At 44.3% G+C, this 16657-nt stretch overlaps 1 protein-coding gene across 1 annotated transcript; it reads left to right on the top strand.

The window, feature by feature from the left end:
• The first annotated feature begins 1714 nt into the window (after nt 1-1714).
• ZKSCAN2 (zinc finger with KRAB and SCAN domains 2) lies at nt 1715-15176 on the top strand. Its single transcript, XM_008152772.3, has 7 exons — nt 1715-2378; nt 3326-3503; nt 5490-5581; nt 5925-6051; nt 8362-9045; nt 11321-11812; nt 14133-15176. Exons 1-7 carry the CDS (start codon nt 1998-2000, stop codon nt 15053-15055), a joined length of 2877 nt encoding a protein of 958 aa, XP_008150994.2. The 5' UTR covers nt 1715-1997; the 3' UTR covers nt 15056-15176.
• Nucleotides 15177-16657: the final 1481 nt, after the last annotated feature.

Here is a 16657-nt window from a genome sequence, read left to right as displayed (position 1 = left end):
AGTGCAGGTTAGTTTGTTGGCTCTTTGACTAATGCCTGCCTCTCCCACCGGGCTGAAAGCTCAGCAAGGCAGGGACCCTGTTTGCACTCACAACCTATCACCATGCCTGGCATAAAACAGGTGCTCAACACACATTATTTTAAAGGGAAAAAAGAGCCCTCGCCGGGTTGGCTCAGTGAATAGAGCGTGGGCCTGTGGACTGAAAGGTCCCGAGTTCCATTCAGGTCAAGGGCACACGCCCGGTTGCGGGCTTGATCCCCAGTAGGGGGCGTGCAGGAGGAAGCCAAACAATGATTCTCTCTCATCATATATGTTTCTCTCTCTTCCTCTCTCTTTCTCTCTGAAATCAATAAAAATATTTTTAAAAGGGCGGGGGGAGGGGGAGGGAATGAAAGACAAGAAAGCTGGGTAAGACCACCCTGGCCTAGCTTCTCTCCGACCCTCCCTCCCAGAATGTCTGTTGGTTAGAGGCACGCCCAGCCCCTGGGCTGCTAGAATGTGCACATACAGTCTAAGCCAGGACTTTTCACTCTGACTTACACACCTGAAACTCATACAATAGTGAATATCAACTCCAATCGAAAAAATAAAAATATTTAAAGTCACTGCGCTTTGTTTTCCAATAGGCTCTCTACCTTCCGTAACGGGGATTTTTTTGCTTTGCCCGCTGATCTAGGCCTGGCATGTGGTCAACAGAGAGGGCGGGGTGGTGGGCACAGGATGGTCGGGGGTCCCACGGAAGCCGGGAGACCCTGGCAGCCCGTCCTGGCGCCGGCGCCGCCGGGAAGGGAGTACGACCTGGTCCGGGGCTCAGGGCAGAGGCCCCTCCGGTTGTCACGTCAAACGACACGGACATCCTCAGAGCCCCCAGGCCCAGGGGCGGCCAGGTGGCATGCTGCTCTGCGGGCCGCCGCTAGCAGGTGGTGCCACTCGCAGGTGGTGCCACAGGACAAGGTCGCCGCCAGCACGTGGCCGAGGCGGGAGGAACAGAACCCTCCGTTCGCCCCTCCGCCGGCCGGTCCACGCAGAAAGGACTCCGCAGCGCCTCCCCAGGGGAGCACCCCCACCTCGCTGATGTCCCCAGGCCTCCCCGATTCCCGGGGTGAGGGAGGATCCCCGCAGCCCTCCTCGCAATTCCCCCACGACCCCCTAGGCATCCCTGCGCCCGCAGGCGCCTCGGCGTCGCTCGCGCTCCTGAAGCCCCCCGGCGGCCAGTCCCCGCGCCGCGCGCTCTCGCGAGACCGCCCTGCAGCCCGCTCCCGCCTCAGCCCCTCGCCGGCGGGAGGGCGAACCCGGGTCCCGCGGCCGAGGTCGCGGGCGGCGCATGCGTGGCCGCGGCTCCCAGAGCACCCCGCGCAGTCCGCGGGCGGAGCGGACGCGGCCGCGCGCGGGGAGCCGGCAGCTGCCCCCTGAGAGGTTGGCTTGGCCCCGCGGCTGCCCTCCCCTCGGGGCGGAACCGCCTCGCGGCCTGTCCTCGGCGCGCGGAGGTTCCGTGAGGACAGCGGGGCCGCCTTGGGCCCGGGACACCGCCGGCCGCACCGACCACCGCAGCGGCCTGGACGCGCCGCCCGGCCCGAGCCTCGAACCCGGGGCCGGCGGGGCCTGCACATCCGGCCCCTCCCACCGGGGCCTCGCCTCCCGGGAGCCCGACCCTTAGAATCCGCACACCACCTCCGGGCCTGGCTGCGCGCCCCTCCCCTCGGCCCCTCGGCCCCTCGGATTTTCTCCAGCCTCGCCGAGTCCTACGCGGCACTAAAAATGCGCCCTGGACAGCCGCGCGGCGGGAGCACGCCTTGTTCGGAGAGGAGGCCCGGTTTGGGGACTTCGGGGTGCACGTTTACCGTTTCCAGGGCCGAGGGTAGATTTGATTCATCAGCCTGGAGTGCCTGTTTCCGCTGAGGCCACCTTCCCACGCTTCCATGAGGCAGTTGCCCTCGGAGGGTTGGCTTCTGTGAGTCTACTTTGAGCTGGACGTGAGGCTGACCCCTGGGTGGAGCATGAACCCTCCGCTGGAGGTTGAGGGGTGCCTGATAATGAAGGTGGAGCAGGACGCCGGGTGGGCATCGGAGCCTGTTCTGGAAGGACCGGAGAGCTCTGCATCTGAGACCTCCCGCAAATGCTTCAGGCAGTTCTGTTACGAGGATGTGAGCGGACCCCACGAAGCGTTCAGTAAACTCTGGGAACTTTGCTGCCGGTGGCTGAAGCCAGAAATGCGTTCCAAGGAGCAGATCCTGGAGCTGCTGGTCATTGAGCAGTTTCTCAGCGTTTTGCCGGAGAAGATCCAGGCGTGGGCTCAGGAGCAGTGTCCGGAGAGCGGAGAGGAGGCGGTGGCCCTGGTAATACACTTGGAGAAAGAGGCTGGAAGACTAAGACAGCCGGTGAGAGCGCATTCTCCACATTTTCGTGTTTAGAAAGAAGGGGGTGGGTGAGGCAGGTGTGCGTTGCAGGAAGCGCCATTATGGAAGGATAGTGGTACTAATGAAAGACCTTCAACGTGAATCCACTTGAATAGCAAGTAGAACAAAAAGCTTTGCTTGAAATAGTATCTTGCAAATGAAATTAAACCGTATTCACCTAAATATTAGTTTCAAGTCTTTGGCATTAATATTTCCAAAAAAAAAATTCTATGCGAGAATTTATGCTCCACAGGGTTTAACTTTTGCAGCTTGATCCTAAAGAGAGCTACTGGGAGGGTGGGGGGGGCGGTAAGGACTTCAGCAGTGAACCCCGGGCCCTCTCTAATCCTTCACTATGCCAGTCCCTGTCTTCTTAGGCGACCTCAACGCCATCATCCCGTCACTCTTCTCCAGTGTAACTGCCAGGTCTGCATTTGTCAGTGGCTTTGCACGATCTTCTGGTTGCTTTTCAGCAGCCCTTCCATTAACCTCATGAAATCCTGCAAGATTTGCAGTTTCGCCTTGCAGAGGATTTGCATTTGGGTCAAGATCTGACTGCCAGCACGTTTCTGTGTCCATCAAGGATAGACATGAGATGTGGAGATTAAGCTTACTAGTATGTTTTCATTTCACCAGTGAATTTGTGTTCTGATAACTCAGTTCTCTGTGAGCCTACTAGTAGATGTGAGGACTCAAATGATCTCTATTTTAATACCAAGAAGGCGCTGTACTTCACGCCTGACAGATCTCCATTACTAAAGAGCACTCTCCATTCCCTAACGTCCAGACTTAAGGACAGTTCTATTAACCCTCTGACCTTAGAGCCTACACTGGGAATGGACTGCAGTGTCATTCCTTCTCATGTCGTCTAACCTTCTTTGCTGTCTTTTTCTCCCTTTTTTCACTATGGCTTTGGCTTTATTTCCCAGGTTTGCAGCCCTGTGCAGTCAGAGAAACAAGCCCCACGTGGAGCAGTGTGGGATGTGGCAGATTTTCCCCCAGAGACCCAGCCCAGAGTGGTATCTCGGGAAGAAGCTGGAAGCCTGCACTCAGGACACCAGGAGCAGCCGACCCCAAAGAGAGAGCAGCGGCCCTTACCCAAGAAGGGTAAGAACTCAGAGATGCCAGGGGCAGACCATGGCAGATTTATTTTGCAGTCCTAACCTGTGGCTTGCTCAGAGTACTGTCCTCTCAGTACATATTTGAGAATAAATTGAATATTGGGGAGAAAGACTTTAATAGTTGGGAATATGTGCAGCATAAGTAAAAGGGATCTTAAAGATTGAACCTAGGAAAACAGACTGCCCAAGCTGGCCTTGAAGTCTTGTAGTGTTACTTAAGAATCTCCATTCTGTAATCAGTTTGTGTTTTTAGTCCTGCCATGTATATATGTGGGTGTGTTCTTGGCTGACTACAAAAAACTTGAAAAACTGTTTGGAAAGGTAAATAAGACATTTATTTTCAAAAATTGACTTATAAGTTAGGCATAATGTAATTGGCATATGAGAAGGATAAACATAAGACTTCATAGAGAAGGGGCCACTGATGTTCATAGCTGCCCGAGACATTCACGAATCAAGTCAGACTCAAGGAAATGAGCACCCTGTCCTTTGCAGTCCACACTGATCTCTCCATCCCTGGCAATGTGGTGTCAGGCTGAAGAGAAGAATGGAAAGATCATTGAACCTACTGTAAAAAGGTAGGCTTACATCCTATCTCCGCCCCTCCCTCTCTGATCTTGGGCAAGTAATATTAACAAGAGCATTAATGCATAGAAGTGACAGACAATAACTCTGCCATTCTTTATCTGTGGCCTTTGTCAGGTAACTTCTCAAACTTTCATTCTGTCATTTGTAAAAGGAGAATAATGAGGTTGGCGTAGATTAAATGAGGCAGTGTAAGAAAGCCAGTGCATAATAGTGCTCAGTTAATGTTAGTTTCCTTTCTCCCATAATGGCATGATTATTTTTAAACTTTAAATCTGACTTATACAACTCCTCACCAAAAGGCAAGATCCAGTACTGAATCTGTACCTCCTTATCCCTCCCAAAATTCATAGAATGCATTGCAAATGTTAAGGGTTTCTAAAGTTTCTAGTATGTGTTCATCAGTATCTAAATTCCCTTATCACGTGGATTAAATACTCCCCGTTACTTTAGCTGATAAGTTTAGTCCAGTAAATTCATGGTGTTTCTGGATTTTGCCATCCCAGAGTGATAAGGAATTCCTAAAGTGGAAGTTTGGTCTGTTGAGGTACTTGGGAGTGTGCAGGATAGAAAATTTGAGGGATAAATATCTCAGGTGAATTCTAAAAGAAGACCTGTGATTTCAGCCATGTGTGCTCTAAGGGAATAATAAGTTTACAAGGAAGTAATTTGATTTGCTTCTATAAAAAGTAGTGTAACAAGCTTTTGAATTCTTGGTCACAGTGATATTTATGCTGGAAGTTTTCCCTAGATAGTCAGTTCATAAGTACAAGTTAGACTACAGACTTGCTGTATATAAGTTTGTATATCTTCATTCCATCTTTCAAGGGGTGTATTGCCTGTAGTGTCCAAGACCATGTAACTTCCTTAGCATACTGGTGGGGATTAACTTAAACTAGAGGTTGCAAACAGGTCATGCACAAGCCAAGTCAGGCTTGTTTTGTTTCACCTACAGAAGGGTTTTTGTTTTGGGGGTTTTGTTTGGTTGGTTGGTTGGTTTTAGTTCTCAAGATTTAAGACTTTTGATATTTTGCACAAAAGTCCAGATTTCTGACTTCTCTTGAAAAAAATTAGAAGCTTGGCTATACCAGGTCCATAGTCTCACAAAGAAGCATCATCTGGGACTGAGCATTGCTGTACCCTTTCAATGGGACATGTGCTCTGCATTCCCCACAAGCCTTGCCTGGCCCCTTTCATGATGTGCTTTATCTGCTTACTCCCTAAAAGCATTGGCATTTTTGAGTCCTACTTTAAGTTACTGAATTCATGGAGAAAATGATCAGTTTATATTTGTTGCTTTTTTGTAACATGCGCATTTCTTAAGAGGACAAGCAGCATGAATTAAAGGGCCAGAGCCCGGCACACTAATTGATTCTTTCATTTACAGCTCGCCCTACTCCCTGGGTTCCCATCCCTGATGAAGAATGGAACACTATAGATCAGGAAGTAACAACCACGAAACTTCCTGTTGGGTCTCAGGTAAATTGTATTGTCCTCCCTGGCCTTCCTTTCTAGGGTATTCAGTCACAATGATTTCCTGGGCCTTCACTGTCCTCAGATTTTTATACTCCAACCAAGAGACCTTTCCCCCTTGTTCCTTTTTCAGAAAAGATTGGACATTTTTCTGAGTAATGGGACACATTGGTGGATCATCTGTCTTATGATTCTTTATAGTATCTTCTGTTTCATTTGGCCCTAATATACACTTTATTCCTTGACTTTAATTCTTCTTTAAGGCCCTTCTGTGTTTCATTCAATATTGTTCATCCTTCAAAGACCCACATGGTTATCTTGGTAGTCATTGCTGTTAGTGTTGTTACAGGGACCAGTGAAAGATGTCCACTTGACAAGAGGTTTTTCCTACAAAAAGAGTGTGCATCAGATTCCTGCTCACAGAGACCTCTACCGGGATATTAGGGAGGAGAGTGTTGGGAACATGGTCTCCCTGGGTAAGGATTCTTTCCCTTTTTGGATAAAAGATTTGGGGATTTATAACGTATTATTCTACTGATGATAAAATAGTTATAAATGTTAACACTTAAAAGACTTTCATGGGTTGTCAAATCATTTTTTGCAATCTAGCTTACTAGACCTAGTAACCACTTATCCATGTTCTCTTACCTTACTCATTCCTTTGTTCCAGTTTAAAATTTATATGCTTATAATTTAGTGACTAAAACATTGGAGAGGTATTATATGTGATTGTCATATTTATATTATCTCAATGTAAACTTACACACATCCTCTAGACTAAAGACTCCATTCACGAGGTCTCTTAGGGATTTGTTTTTGTTTTACTATAGTAAACCCAACAATTTTTACAGGGCCTGACACATGGGTGGGTGCTCAGCAAATATTTGTTATGTGGATGGAAATCTTATAAATAGAAAAAAAAAGTAATTTTAATACAATAACCTCAATAGTGTGTTGTGAATTATTTAAATAGCATAAGTTTACAGGCACATATCACCACTGAAGCATCACTTTACAAGCAAACTCTGCTTTAGCAGTAGGACTTCATTCATATGCAAGCTACAAGTCAAAGACTACATATAACTAAAATTGTAGGCCTAAAACATGCACTAATATACACTAGAGATGCTTTGTGCTATCTCATACAGTAGCCACTAGCCACATACGGCTATTTACATTTATAAAATTAGATAAAGTTAAAAATTCAGTTCCTCAGTGTCAGTGGCCACATTTAAGGAATTTGGTAGCTGTATTGGACAACAGTTATAGAACATTTCCATCATCACAGAAAGTTCCATTGGACAATGCTACATATAGACACTAAAGTATAGAGATTATAAAATGGAGCATGTCAAACTGAATGAATAAGATAAACCAATAGTTGTTTATATAGAAAGCAACTAAAAAAAAAAAAAGACCAACTGATGACACACCAGTAACAAAACACTCTTCCCAAAACAGCGGGCATCCCAGCCATCTACCTAGTTGTGTACATGATGGATATTTCCTAGTATTGTCTTGGATCACATAGCATCCAGACCTAGAAAATGCTGAATTAGTCCTTAGTAAACTCTGCAGGAGTGGGATAAGGATCATACTTTAGTACAGATTTAGCCCAGCACCTTCACATATAATCATAGAGTATAAAGACCCAGGCCCAGAGACCCCTGCCCTAATTTTTTATCATAGATTATAAACTAATGGCTCATTATCTAGCCTGTACACCTATTTTGGCCTTGAACAGCATTATAAATTTAAATTTAGTTTGTAAATCTGGATTTCCAGTATCTCTTGAAATAACAAATGCCAAGCACCATGGACCCACAGAATAAGAAAGCTCATGCTGAACTGCCACCTCATGCAGTTACGTTGCCAGCCTAGTCCTTATAGATATTGAGCTCACGTTGTCCCTACACTTACTTCTCTCATGTAAAATAAAGAGCAAACCTCCATCTCCAGGGTTCTTTCAGAAGGTTTGATTTGATGCTGTTTCTCTAGGAGAATTCGCTGAAGCCGCTTTGTGTGTTACCTAGAGAAGAAAACTAAATTTTATTACAAACTTACTGGGCATTGGACACTTCAGAGATGATCATTCACTTAATATTCCCAGCACTCCTTTGAATAGATGATATTATTCCCTAGAAAACTGAGGTTCAGAGAAATTAAAAAACTTCCATGATCAAAAAAAATAAAGTCAGTGGTGGAGCCAGGATGAACATTTAAGACAAGTTGCTGTCTACAGTATTGTACAATAACATATTCTCAGTTTGCTTCCCGATTCTTACATCACTTTCCTATTTAGCTTGCCACATGTGTCCAGGAATTCTTACTTCTCATCTCTCATAGCCCAGTGTGTATGTATGTGTGTTTTGTTGGGGTGGGGAGATGTGGGAAGCAGATATAAGCACACTTTATTTTATAAGTAATAAATACTGGTCAGGAGCATACTCTGAACCTAGCACAGCGTTAGATACCATGAGGGAATCAAAGGTAATAAAATACGTTTCTTACCCTTAAAGGTTTTCCTTTAAGAACCAGCTGGGAAAATAAGTGGTATATACATGGAAAGTAAAATGATAGTTTGAGTTAGTAGATGATTGTGCCAGAGAACTCATGTACCAGTAACTCTAGTGTGCACTGTCATGGTGGAGGAGGACCCTAGAAGAGAGGTGATTGGACAAGATCTTGAAGGACAGTGGTCCAGGAGATCATGCTTCAGCAGAAGGTGGGCATGCAGTAATGAATGATCTCTACGTCTAGTGTGAAGTATGTTTCTCTCACTATAGGAAGTGCAGTATCTACTTCTAACAAGATAGCCCAGGTGGAGCAAAGAAAGGAGCCATGGACCATAGGTCTACATTACTCTAATAAAAGGAATAGTCTACGAAGCAACTGCATCAAGGAAAAGTCAGTTCATGCTGTTCAGATTCCTGCAAGGAATGCAGGGAAGATGCGGAGAGAGCAGCAACAGTGGGGCTTAGAAGATGAAAAGATAGCAGGTGTGCATTGGAGCTATGAGGAAACGAAGACATTTCTCGCCATTCTCAAAGAATCTCGCTTTTATGAAACACTTCAGGCTTGTCCCAGAAACAGCCAGGTGTATGGCGCTGTAGCTGAATGGCTGCGAGAGTGTGGCTTTCTCCGAACTCCGGAACAGTGCCGGACCAAGTTCAAAAGTCTCCAGAAGAGCTACCGAAAAGTGAGAAACGGCCACATGCTCGAGCCCTGTGCCTTCTTTGAGGACATGGACGCATTGTTGAACCCTGCAGCTCATGTGTCACCCACTGACAAGCCAAAAGAGATTGTGTCTCTCCCTCGACTAAAGAGAATTGGTGTCGGTGCTAAAGAACAGATCAGTCTGATAGAGGAGGAGGAAGCTGCAGAAGAATCTGATAGTGAGGAAACGGGCATCGAATTTATTCGGAAGTCTGAGATTCGTGGTACCCCTGTCTTGTTTCAGAACCTGAGTGGTAAGTATTGTGCTTTTGTTTGGTTTGAAAATGGATGATGTGGTCTTTTGGGGAAAAGAATAGTCCAGAAGTGACCAGGCCTGAGGAGTGCTGTCATGCACACTTTTTAATCTGTCACTCAATCATATTGGAATTTCTCATCTGTCACTCAATCACTGTGACTGGTCACATAACTAATAGTGTTCTCAGGTGTCTGTTGCTGCCCCCAGTGCAGTTTTAGTATAGCTCTGAGTGGCCATGGAGGGTTCTTTTTGGGGTTAGTGCATAGCCTGGATTTTGAGTACTTGGGACCTATGAAAGGAAGAAAAATGGAGTCAGAGGGCTCTAAGGATCTAACATTACCTGAGACTTGGTATAAAGCAGTCAAGTGTATTAGATTGTAGTATACTATCTAGAATAACCAGTGAAAGAGTGTGTAAGTAAAAAAAAATGAGTAAAAAATGGAATTCTAAAAGAAGGAGAGAAAGGTGGGTGTAAACCCAAATATATCTTCAATTGCAAACTTAAAAGACTATCATACATTTAAAAAAACAACTATATGTTTTTACAAGAGATACATCTAATCTAATAAAGCGGGAATATGCTAATTGACCCTCACACCGTCGCAAAGATGGAAGTGCCCACAGCCAATAAGGAGGGAATATGCTAATTGGCTGCCCCACCCTCAAAGATGGCAGCACCCACAGCCACAAGATGGCAGTGCCCAGTCCCCTCAGCCCTGCCGGGGCAGCAGGATGGCAGGCCCAGTCACTCCACACACCTGCCTCTGGAGTCCCCCAGTCCCCTCAGCCCCCCAGCCGCCCAGGGTCAGCCCGAGGTGCAGACAAGCCTCAGATGGCAGCTGCCCAGCTGCCCAGGGCCACCTGAGGCTCAGGTAACCAGGGCCAGCCGAGGCTTGCACTGCCAGCAGTGGCAGCAGCAGAAGTGTGATGGGGCATCGCCTTCCCCTGATTGCTGGGTCGCCTCCCGACCCTGAGGGCTCTCGGGCTGTGAGAGGGGTCAGGCCAGGCTGAGGGACCACCCCCCTCCAGTGCATGAATTTTCATACACCAGGCCTCTAGTTTTAAATATAATAACACAGAGACATTGAAATTAAAAGCACAGAAGAAGATATACCATGCACCATACAAAACAAAACTGGTATAGTTTGGGTGCTGGAACATGCAGGACTTAACTGCCAGTTAATTGTGACAGTAGACACATCGTCTGAGTACTTTGAGCTTCAGTTTTCTCATCTGTCAAGTATGACTGAGAATGCCAGGGTTTTTGTTAGTTAAGTAAGATGACATGCATGAAGGCATTCTGCAAATGTTAACATGTAAAAAAATATTGCCTGGTATCACTGTTACTAGTAATGTTTCTCTACCTTATGAAAAGGTAAGTTCTCAGAACGGAAAAATAAATCAGGCAGGAGAGCTGGGACGGTATGCATGACTATACCTGTTCAAAAGAAATAGCTCTCAGGAAAAAGATTGGAAGATATGGTAAGCATGCACAGGTATTCACCATTCTGGAAATCCATTGACATGTGGGTGGGGCTCTTAGAGTGTCTCAAATACAGGAATCCAGTGAGGGACTGGAAGAGACCACCCAGTAAGGTAAGGATAGAAATGACTTTTTCCTGCTTACAAAACACAAAAAGTAGAGTGTAACAAACTGTATTCTGACATGTCCTAGAAAGTTTTGTTCTGCTATAAAAGCTGGACATCTGCTTGTATTAACAGAACATTTCATCTCTCAAAATAGAGGACTCAGTGACCTCAAAAACTACTCTAATGAACATAGTTCTGCTCTTCAAGGAAGACTGGTTAAAAAAGTGATAGGAACTTTGGGGGAAAGTTCCTAATGGGTGTCCCAGACCATTATTCTTAACTTGAAAAGACAGCTAAATCCTTAATCACCAGAGCAGTGTTAGGTTGGGGGACTGCATTTTCACTCTACCAAGTAAACTGAGATTAGTTTATCGATTTCAGTTAAAAATCATATTGGAATTTTTAATTTATAGATTCATCTGAGAATTGATATCTGTACAACTTGATTCTTCCTATCCAGAAACATAGTATCTCTTCATTTTTTCTAGTTCTTCTATGTCTTAAAACATTATAGATTTTTTTATATAGATCTCATTTTTGGCAAAGCTTATACCAGGCATATCATAGTTCCTGTTGCTACTGTGAATGGGATTTGTTTTCTTTTACTTCTTATATTTTGTAATTTTGTATAGAAGCTACAGACTCCTTTTCTTATATCTTTGAACTTTATCCTTGAATGGCAGGTGTACACTGGGGCTACGAGGAGACCAAGACTTTTCTTGATATCCTCCGAGAGACTCGGTTTTATGAAGCACTTCAGTCCTGCCATAGGAAGAGCAAATTGTATGGAGTAGTGGCGGAACAGCTGCGGGAGTGTGGATTCCTCCGGACACCAGAACAGTGCAGGACCAAGTTCAAAAGCCTTCAGAAGAGCTACCGCAAAGTGAAAAATGGTCATGTGCTAGAATCCTGTGCTTTCTACAAGGAAATGGATGCCCTGATAAACTCTCGGGCATCTGTCCCCTCCACCAGCACCCCAGAAGAAGTCGAACCACCTTCAAGGCAAGAAAGAGAGGATATTGAGATTGAACCCCAGGAACCTACAGGCTGGGAACTTGAGGAGACCTCACAGGAGGAAATAGTAGAAGATTCTGGCAGCGAGAGAATGAGTGAGGAAGAAATTGAACAAGAGTCAGAATTCCAGGGACCTCCAGGTCTACTGCAAAACCCAAATGGTAAGGATCATCGAGGGTTGTGGTCTAAAAGAGAGTGTGATTTACTGAAAAATTAGTAGATCTGGCATGTCATTCGGGTGTATTATTCATTAAATATTTGAGTGTCCTGTGCAGTTTGAGGGACGGGATATAGCAAAGTGAAACAAAGTTCGTATGCTCATGGTGCTTCTATTCAAGGAAGGAGCTTACATTCTAGTGATTCAGTTTTGGGGATTTCAGCCTCAGTTTTTTCTGTATGGGTCAAGCAATGTTTATTATCTCCTAAAAATTTTGTGGGGGAGAAAATTTGGAATTGTACATGAAAAAAACTCAGGTGAAGGAGGGTGTCAGTAAGCCTGAAACAAACGTCTCGGTGATGTGTGATCTGCATGAGAAAAAGGACAGGCAGAGACCAAATGAGAGAGAGAGGCCTTATCCTGGTTCTCAGCTCCACCTGGGTATTTCCCACTGACGGTTGGAAACCCTTGTGAGCATCTCATCAGACTTAAATTTTCAAAACTAAAATCACCATCCTTCCTACCCCATAGCTCTTCCCTATTTCCTCCTATAGGTCCTCCACACTTAAAACTTCAGAGATATTTTTTATGCCTTCTCTCCCATTATTTACATCCAGGCAGTAACACTTTTTTTTCAACTGTTTTGGAACTTCTATCTGTCCCCTCTTTAGTTCCTGTAGCCCATACCCTAGTTCAGTCTTTGTGTCTGTTGGCTAGACTGCTGTAAATGTCTCCAGACCAGTTTTCTCTATTGGCCTTGTATTAGTGTTCCACCAGCCATCCTTAATCTGGGCTCTTATCTTTCTGTCCTTACCTGTTATTATTTCCATTCTGAAACTCTGTGTTCATTCAAAATAAACATTAGAGAAGGAGGAAATTCATACACATGCTTTCTGGTAGTATTAGGTTGGAAATTGTAGTATGAAGGCTGAAATTGTTAAGTCCTATGTAACCCTGGTTAATAACTCTGGAAACAAAGTCCTGAGGTACCATCTCTTGTGAATCTTGTCTTTTAAGTTGAACTCCAGATCTGTCATCAAATTATCAGGCTCTGTCTGAAACAACTACTACTAGGCTATGACTTCCTCCAGATTCCAAAGCAGTATTAGACCCACTCAGAAAGCTTCAAAAGAACTGCTAATTGAACAGTGGCATTGCCAGGGCTTTTTACTTGAATTAATGGAATGATTGATGGCTGCCTCCTCCCCACAGCTTATGCCACAGCAGTCCGGCTTGGGACAGAGGGATTTCAGCAGTTTCAACTCAGTATGTGGAAGGAAAGTAATGTTGAAACTGGCAAGTAGAAACAAGGCTGTATAGCAAAATGCTTATGAACAAAGGTTTGATAATCAACCCGAGCCTGGATTGGGCCCAAGTTACACAACTTGAGATATATTTATGAATGAAATAATACAGTATCTGAGGTTTGCTTCAAAATAGTCTGGGTAGAGGGGACAGGGAGCATGTAGGAATAGAGATGAAACAAGATTGGCAATGAGAGATCATTGTTAAAGCTGGTGTGTGGTTCATGAACGTTGATTGTATGTACAATTCTCTACCTTTCTGTATGTTTGAATATTTCATAGTAAAAAGTTGATGCAAAACAACATAATTAAGTGACCAGGACAGAATCAGAACCAGAGCTGTCTGATTCCAAAGCCTGTGTCTCTTCACCATTTTATGCTATCTATCCAGAAAACTTCTAGAAAAAGCTGTGATCCAAGATGTACCTTGCAATGAACATGAGCTATAGCTGAAAGACTAAGGAGAAGATCATTCTAGTTTGGAGAACAGTGAAAACTAAGGTTGAATTAGTGTGGTCTGTGTGAGACAGCCAGAAAAATAGTGATGGGAACATTCAAGGAGAAGAAGTACTGTTGGGTAGGATATGATTAAATATTGATGCACTTAAAAGTCCATTGAGAAATTTGGACTTGATCACTAGAATCTACTCTATGCACGACTTGATCACTAGAATCTACTCTATGCACTAGTGTAATGTAGTGTATTTTAGGATAGAAGTGACACTTTGAAAACAGGATGAATTAGAGGGGAATTTGGAGGAGATAAGACAAGTTGCTACCATGTTAATTAGGACATAGATGAGGAGCAGTTCAATTCAGAAGACATTTCTGAAGGCCTACTTTGAACTAGGTATTATTGGATATTCTTGGAACTGAATGAAAATAAGACATAATGAATCGGAGAAGAGGAAAAGGACCTGAAGCCAGTGAAGTGTACAGGGAACCTAACAGATGAAGCTTTGAAGGCCATGTTTATGTTAATAGAGGACTGCTCTGAAATTGTTATTGTCTTTTTTTCAGATTTTGAAATTGGAGGTAATATCAAGGAGGAAGCAACACAGGTAATATATAAGGACATGGAGCAGCACAAGACGTTGATAGAAAAGTCTAAAAGAGTTGTTTCCCAGAATACTGATCCAGGTAAATATTGTAAAAAAGAACGTATCTCAGGAACACAATGGGAAAACCATCAAGGAATCAGACAGGGAAAGCCGATGTCTCAGCCTAGAGATTTAGGGAAAGCTGTAGTGCATCAGAGGCCTTTCATGGGGAAGAGACCCTACAGACTTCTCAAGTATGGAGAAAGCTTTGGAAGGAGTGCTCGTCTTCTGTGCCGGATGACACACCAGAAGGAAAACTCTTATAAGTGTAGTGTCTGTGGGAAGTGCTTTGGTAGAAGCAGGAGCCTCATCAGACACCAAAGAATCCACACGGGAGAAAAACCTTTTAAATGTCTTGACTGTGGGAAAAGCTTTAATGACTCCTCAAACTTTGGTGCCCATCAGAGAATCCACACAGGAGAGAAGCCCTACAGCTGTGGAGAGTGTGGGAAGTGCTTTAGTCAGAGCTCAAGTCTCATTATACATCAGAGAACCCACACAGGTGAGAAACCCTATCAGTGCAGAGAGTGTGGGAAAAGCTTCACCAACAGTTCTCATTTCAGTGCCCACCGCAGGGTCCACACTGGAGAGAATCCCTACAAATGCATGGATTGTGAAAAGAGTTTCAATAACTGTACGCGATTTCGAGAACATCGGAGAATGCACACTGGAGAGAAGCCCTATGGGTGTGTCCACTGTGGCAAACATTTCAGTAAGGGTTCTGTTCTGACCAAACATCGGGAGGTCCATGTGAGAGAAAAGCTCCTGCCACATCCTCCATCCATGTATTCCCCAGAGAACCCACATAAGGGGAGAACTGATGATTTCAGAAAGACTTTTTGATGACGATCTCTTCTGTTCCTCAATGTCCCTTTAGCCATCCTACCCTGATCTCACTCTTGGGATCTTTTATTAGCTATAAAGTAATTCCCAAGATAAGCTTGAGAATATAAATAAAATAAAGTCTTGGATCCTGTTCTCACCTCTGCCTCTAACTTGGCCAGCTTCTCCTTTAATAAAAGGGAGAACATAAATTGTCTGAGTTCAGAATGGAATTATCTTCAATATGTTGAGGCTACTGCTATGGAATTGCTATATCCAGCAACATTCAAGATCCTTCCATGTAGGTGAGAGTTGTTTTCAAGGAGATGAAAGACACTGAAAGGTGGTTTCTTTTTTGTTATCTACCACATGAGATTCTGGATGCAACTTGACCACAGAGTTTCGTGTTTGAGTAGAAGTTTCAGGAGTCCTACATCAAGTCCATTTTGGTTTTGAAGATAGCCACAAAGGAGACTGAACGTTTTATAACTTCCATCAGAAGTCTGTTGCAGTGTACCGTTTTTGTGTCAAGAAGTTGATCTGAATAGTGAGGGTAGAATCTCTGTGTTGTCCCTGAAGTCATGTTAGCAATGCCTTGCCCTCCATAGAGACGAGAGGCAACTGATCACCCATAATCCTCTGTATACCAACCTTTCTGTATTTGAAGACTGAATCCCCTTGGCTGCTGCTTTCCAGCCTATAAGAATCCAGTCCCTGTTATTGTTTCCCATATGTCCTACACTTACCTCTTCATGTTTTGGGTGCTCTTATCCGCTCTTCTGAGCTACCACACTCTCCTCAGATTGACTAGGCTGCATGTTCATGGGTGTGTCTCATTAAAGTAAAGGATTTTAGACACATTCTAGTTCTCCCCTGTAACTTCTCTGGTTCTTATCTAAAACGTGATGTGTGTTGGCATATTTATGCCTCCCAACCTCACACTTTAGTATAATATTATATAATCATAGTTTCCTAAAACTTTAGGGGGTAGAAAGAAGTAGAGACCTGAAACATTAAATATTTCTAAAACCAGTAGGACTCCTTAGGCCGATCAGATAGCCACCTCTGTCCAGACCAGCACTTCCAGGGCTGTTTGTTAAATATTCTCTTTTCTGAGGCTTCTAGACCTTATTTATAGGGTCATGAAAGCAGAAATATTTGCAGAAACTTCCAATCCAGAACACATTAGTTTTCTTCATTTACCTGTTTACCTGAAAAATCTTTCTGATAACTCCCTAGCACTGAGCCCAATAAATAGTGAAGGAAGGGTTCAGATGGATAAATAGTTCATTCCTTTCTGGAAGTTAGATGAAATTTGGTCACCCAAGGCTGGTTGCTTTAGGAGGGAGAAGTCATAGTTTGGTGGAAAGATAACCAGAGTCAGGGTTGTGGGTACACGCTTCTTCTGATCTTATCTCTCCTTTCCTTTGTCATGTGCTCTCTTATTTGAACACATCTGGAGATAACATTTTTCCTTTGACTATGTTTGAATCTGTTGAAACTTGTTCAGCAGAGTACCAAAAGGGGTAGGCAGTTAGGGTGCCAGCATAGGGTGTGGCCTGCTGGAAGGCAGGTGACTCAGGTAAACGTTGATAAATGTCCTCCTTTACACTTGGAAATGTT

This window comes from Eptesicus fuscus, chromosome 4, assembly GCF_027574615.1.
Source record: "Eptesicus fuscus isolate TK198812 chromosome 4, DD_ASM_mEF_20220401, whole genome shotgun sequence".
NCBI classification, from domain to species: Eukaryota; Metazoa; Chordata; class Mammalia; order Chiroptera; family Vespertilionidae; genus Eptesicus; species Eptesicus fuscus.
This window is presented reverse-complemented; position numbering and strand designations above follow the sequence as displayed.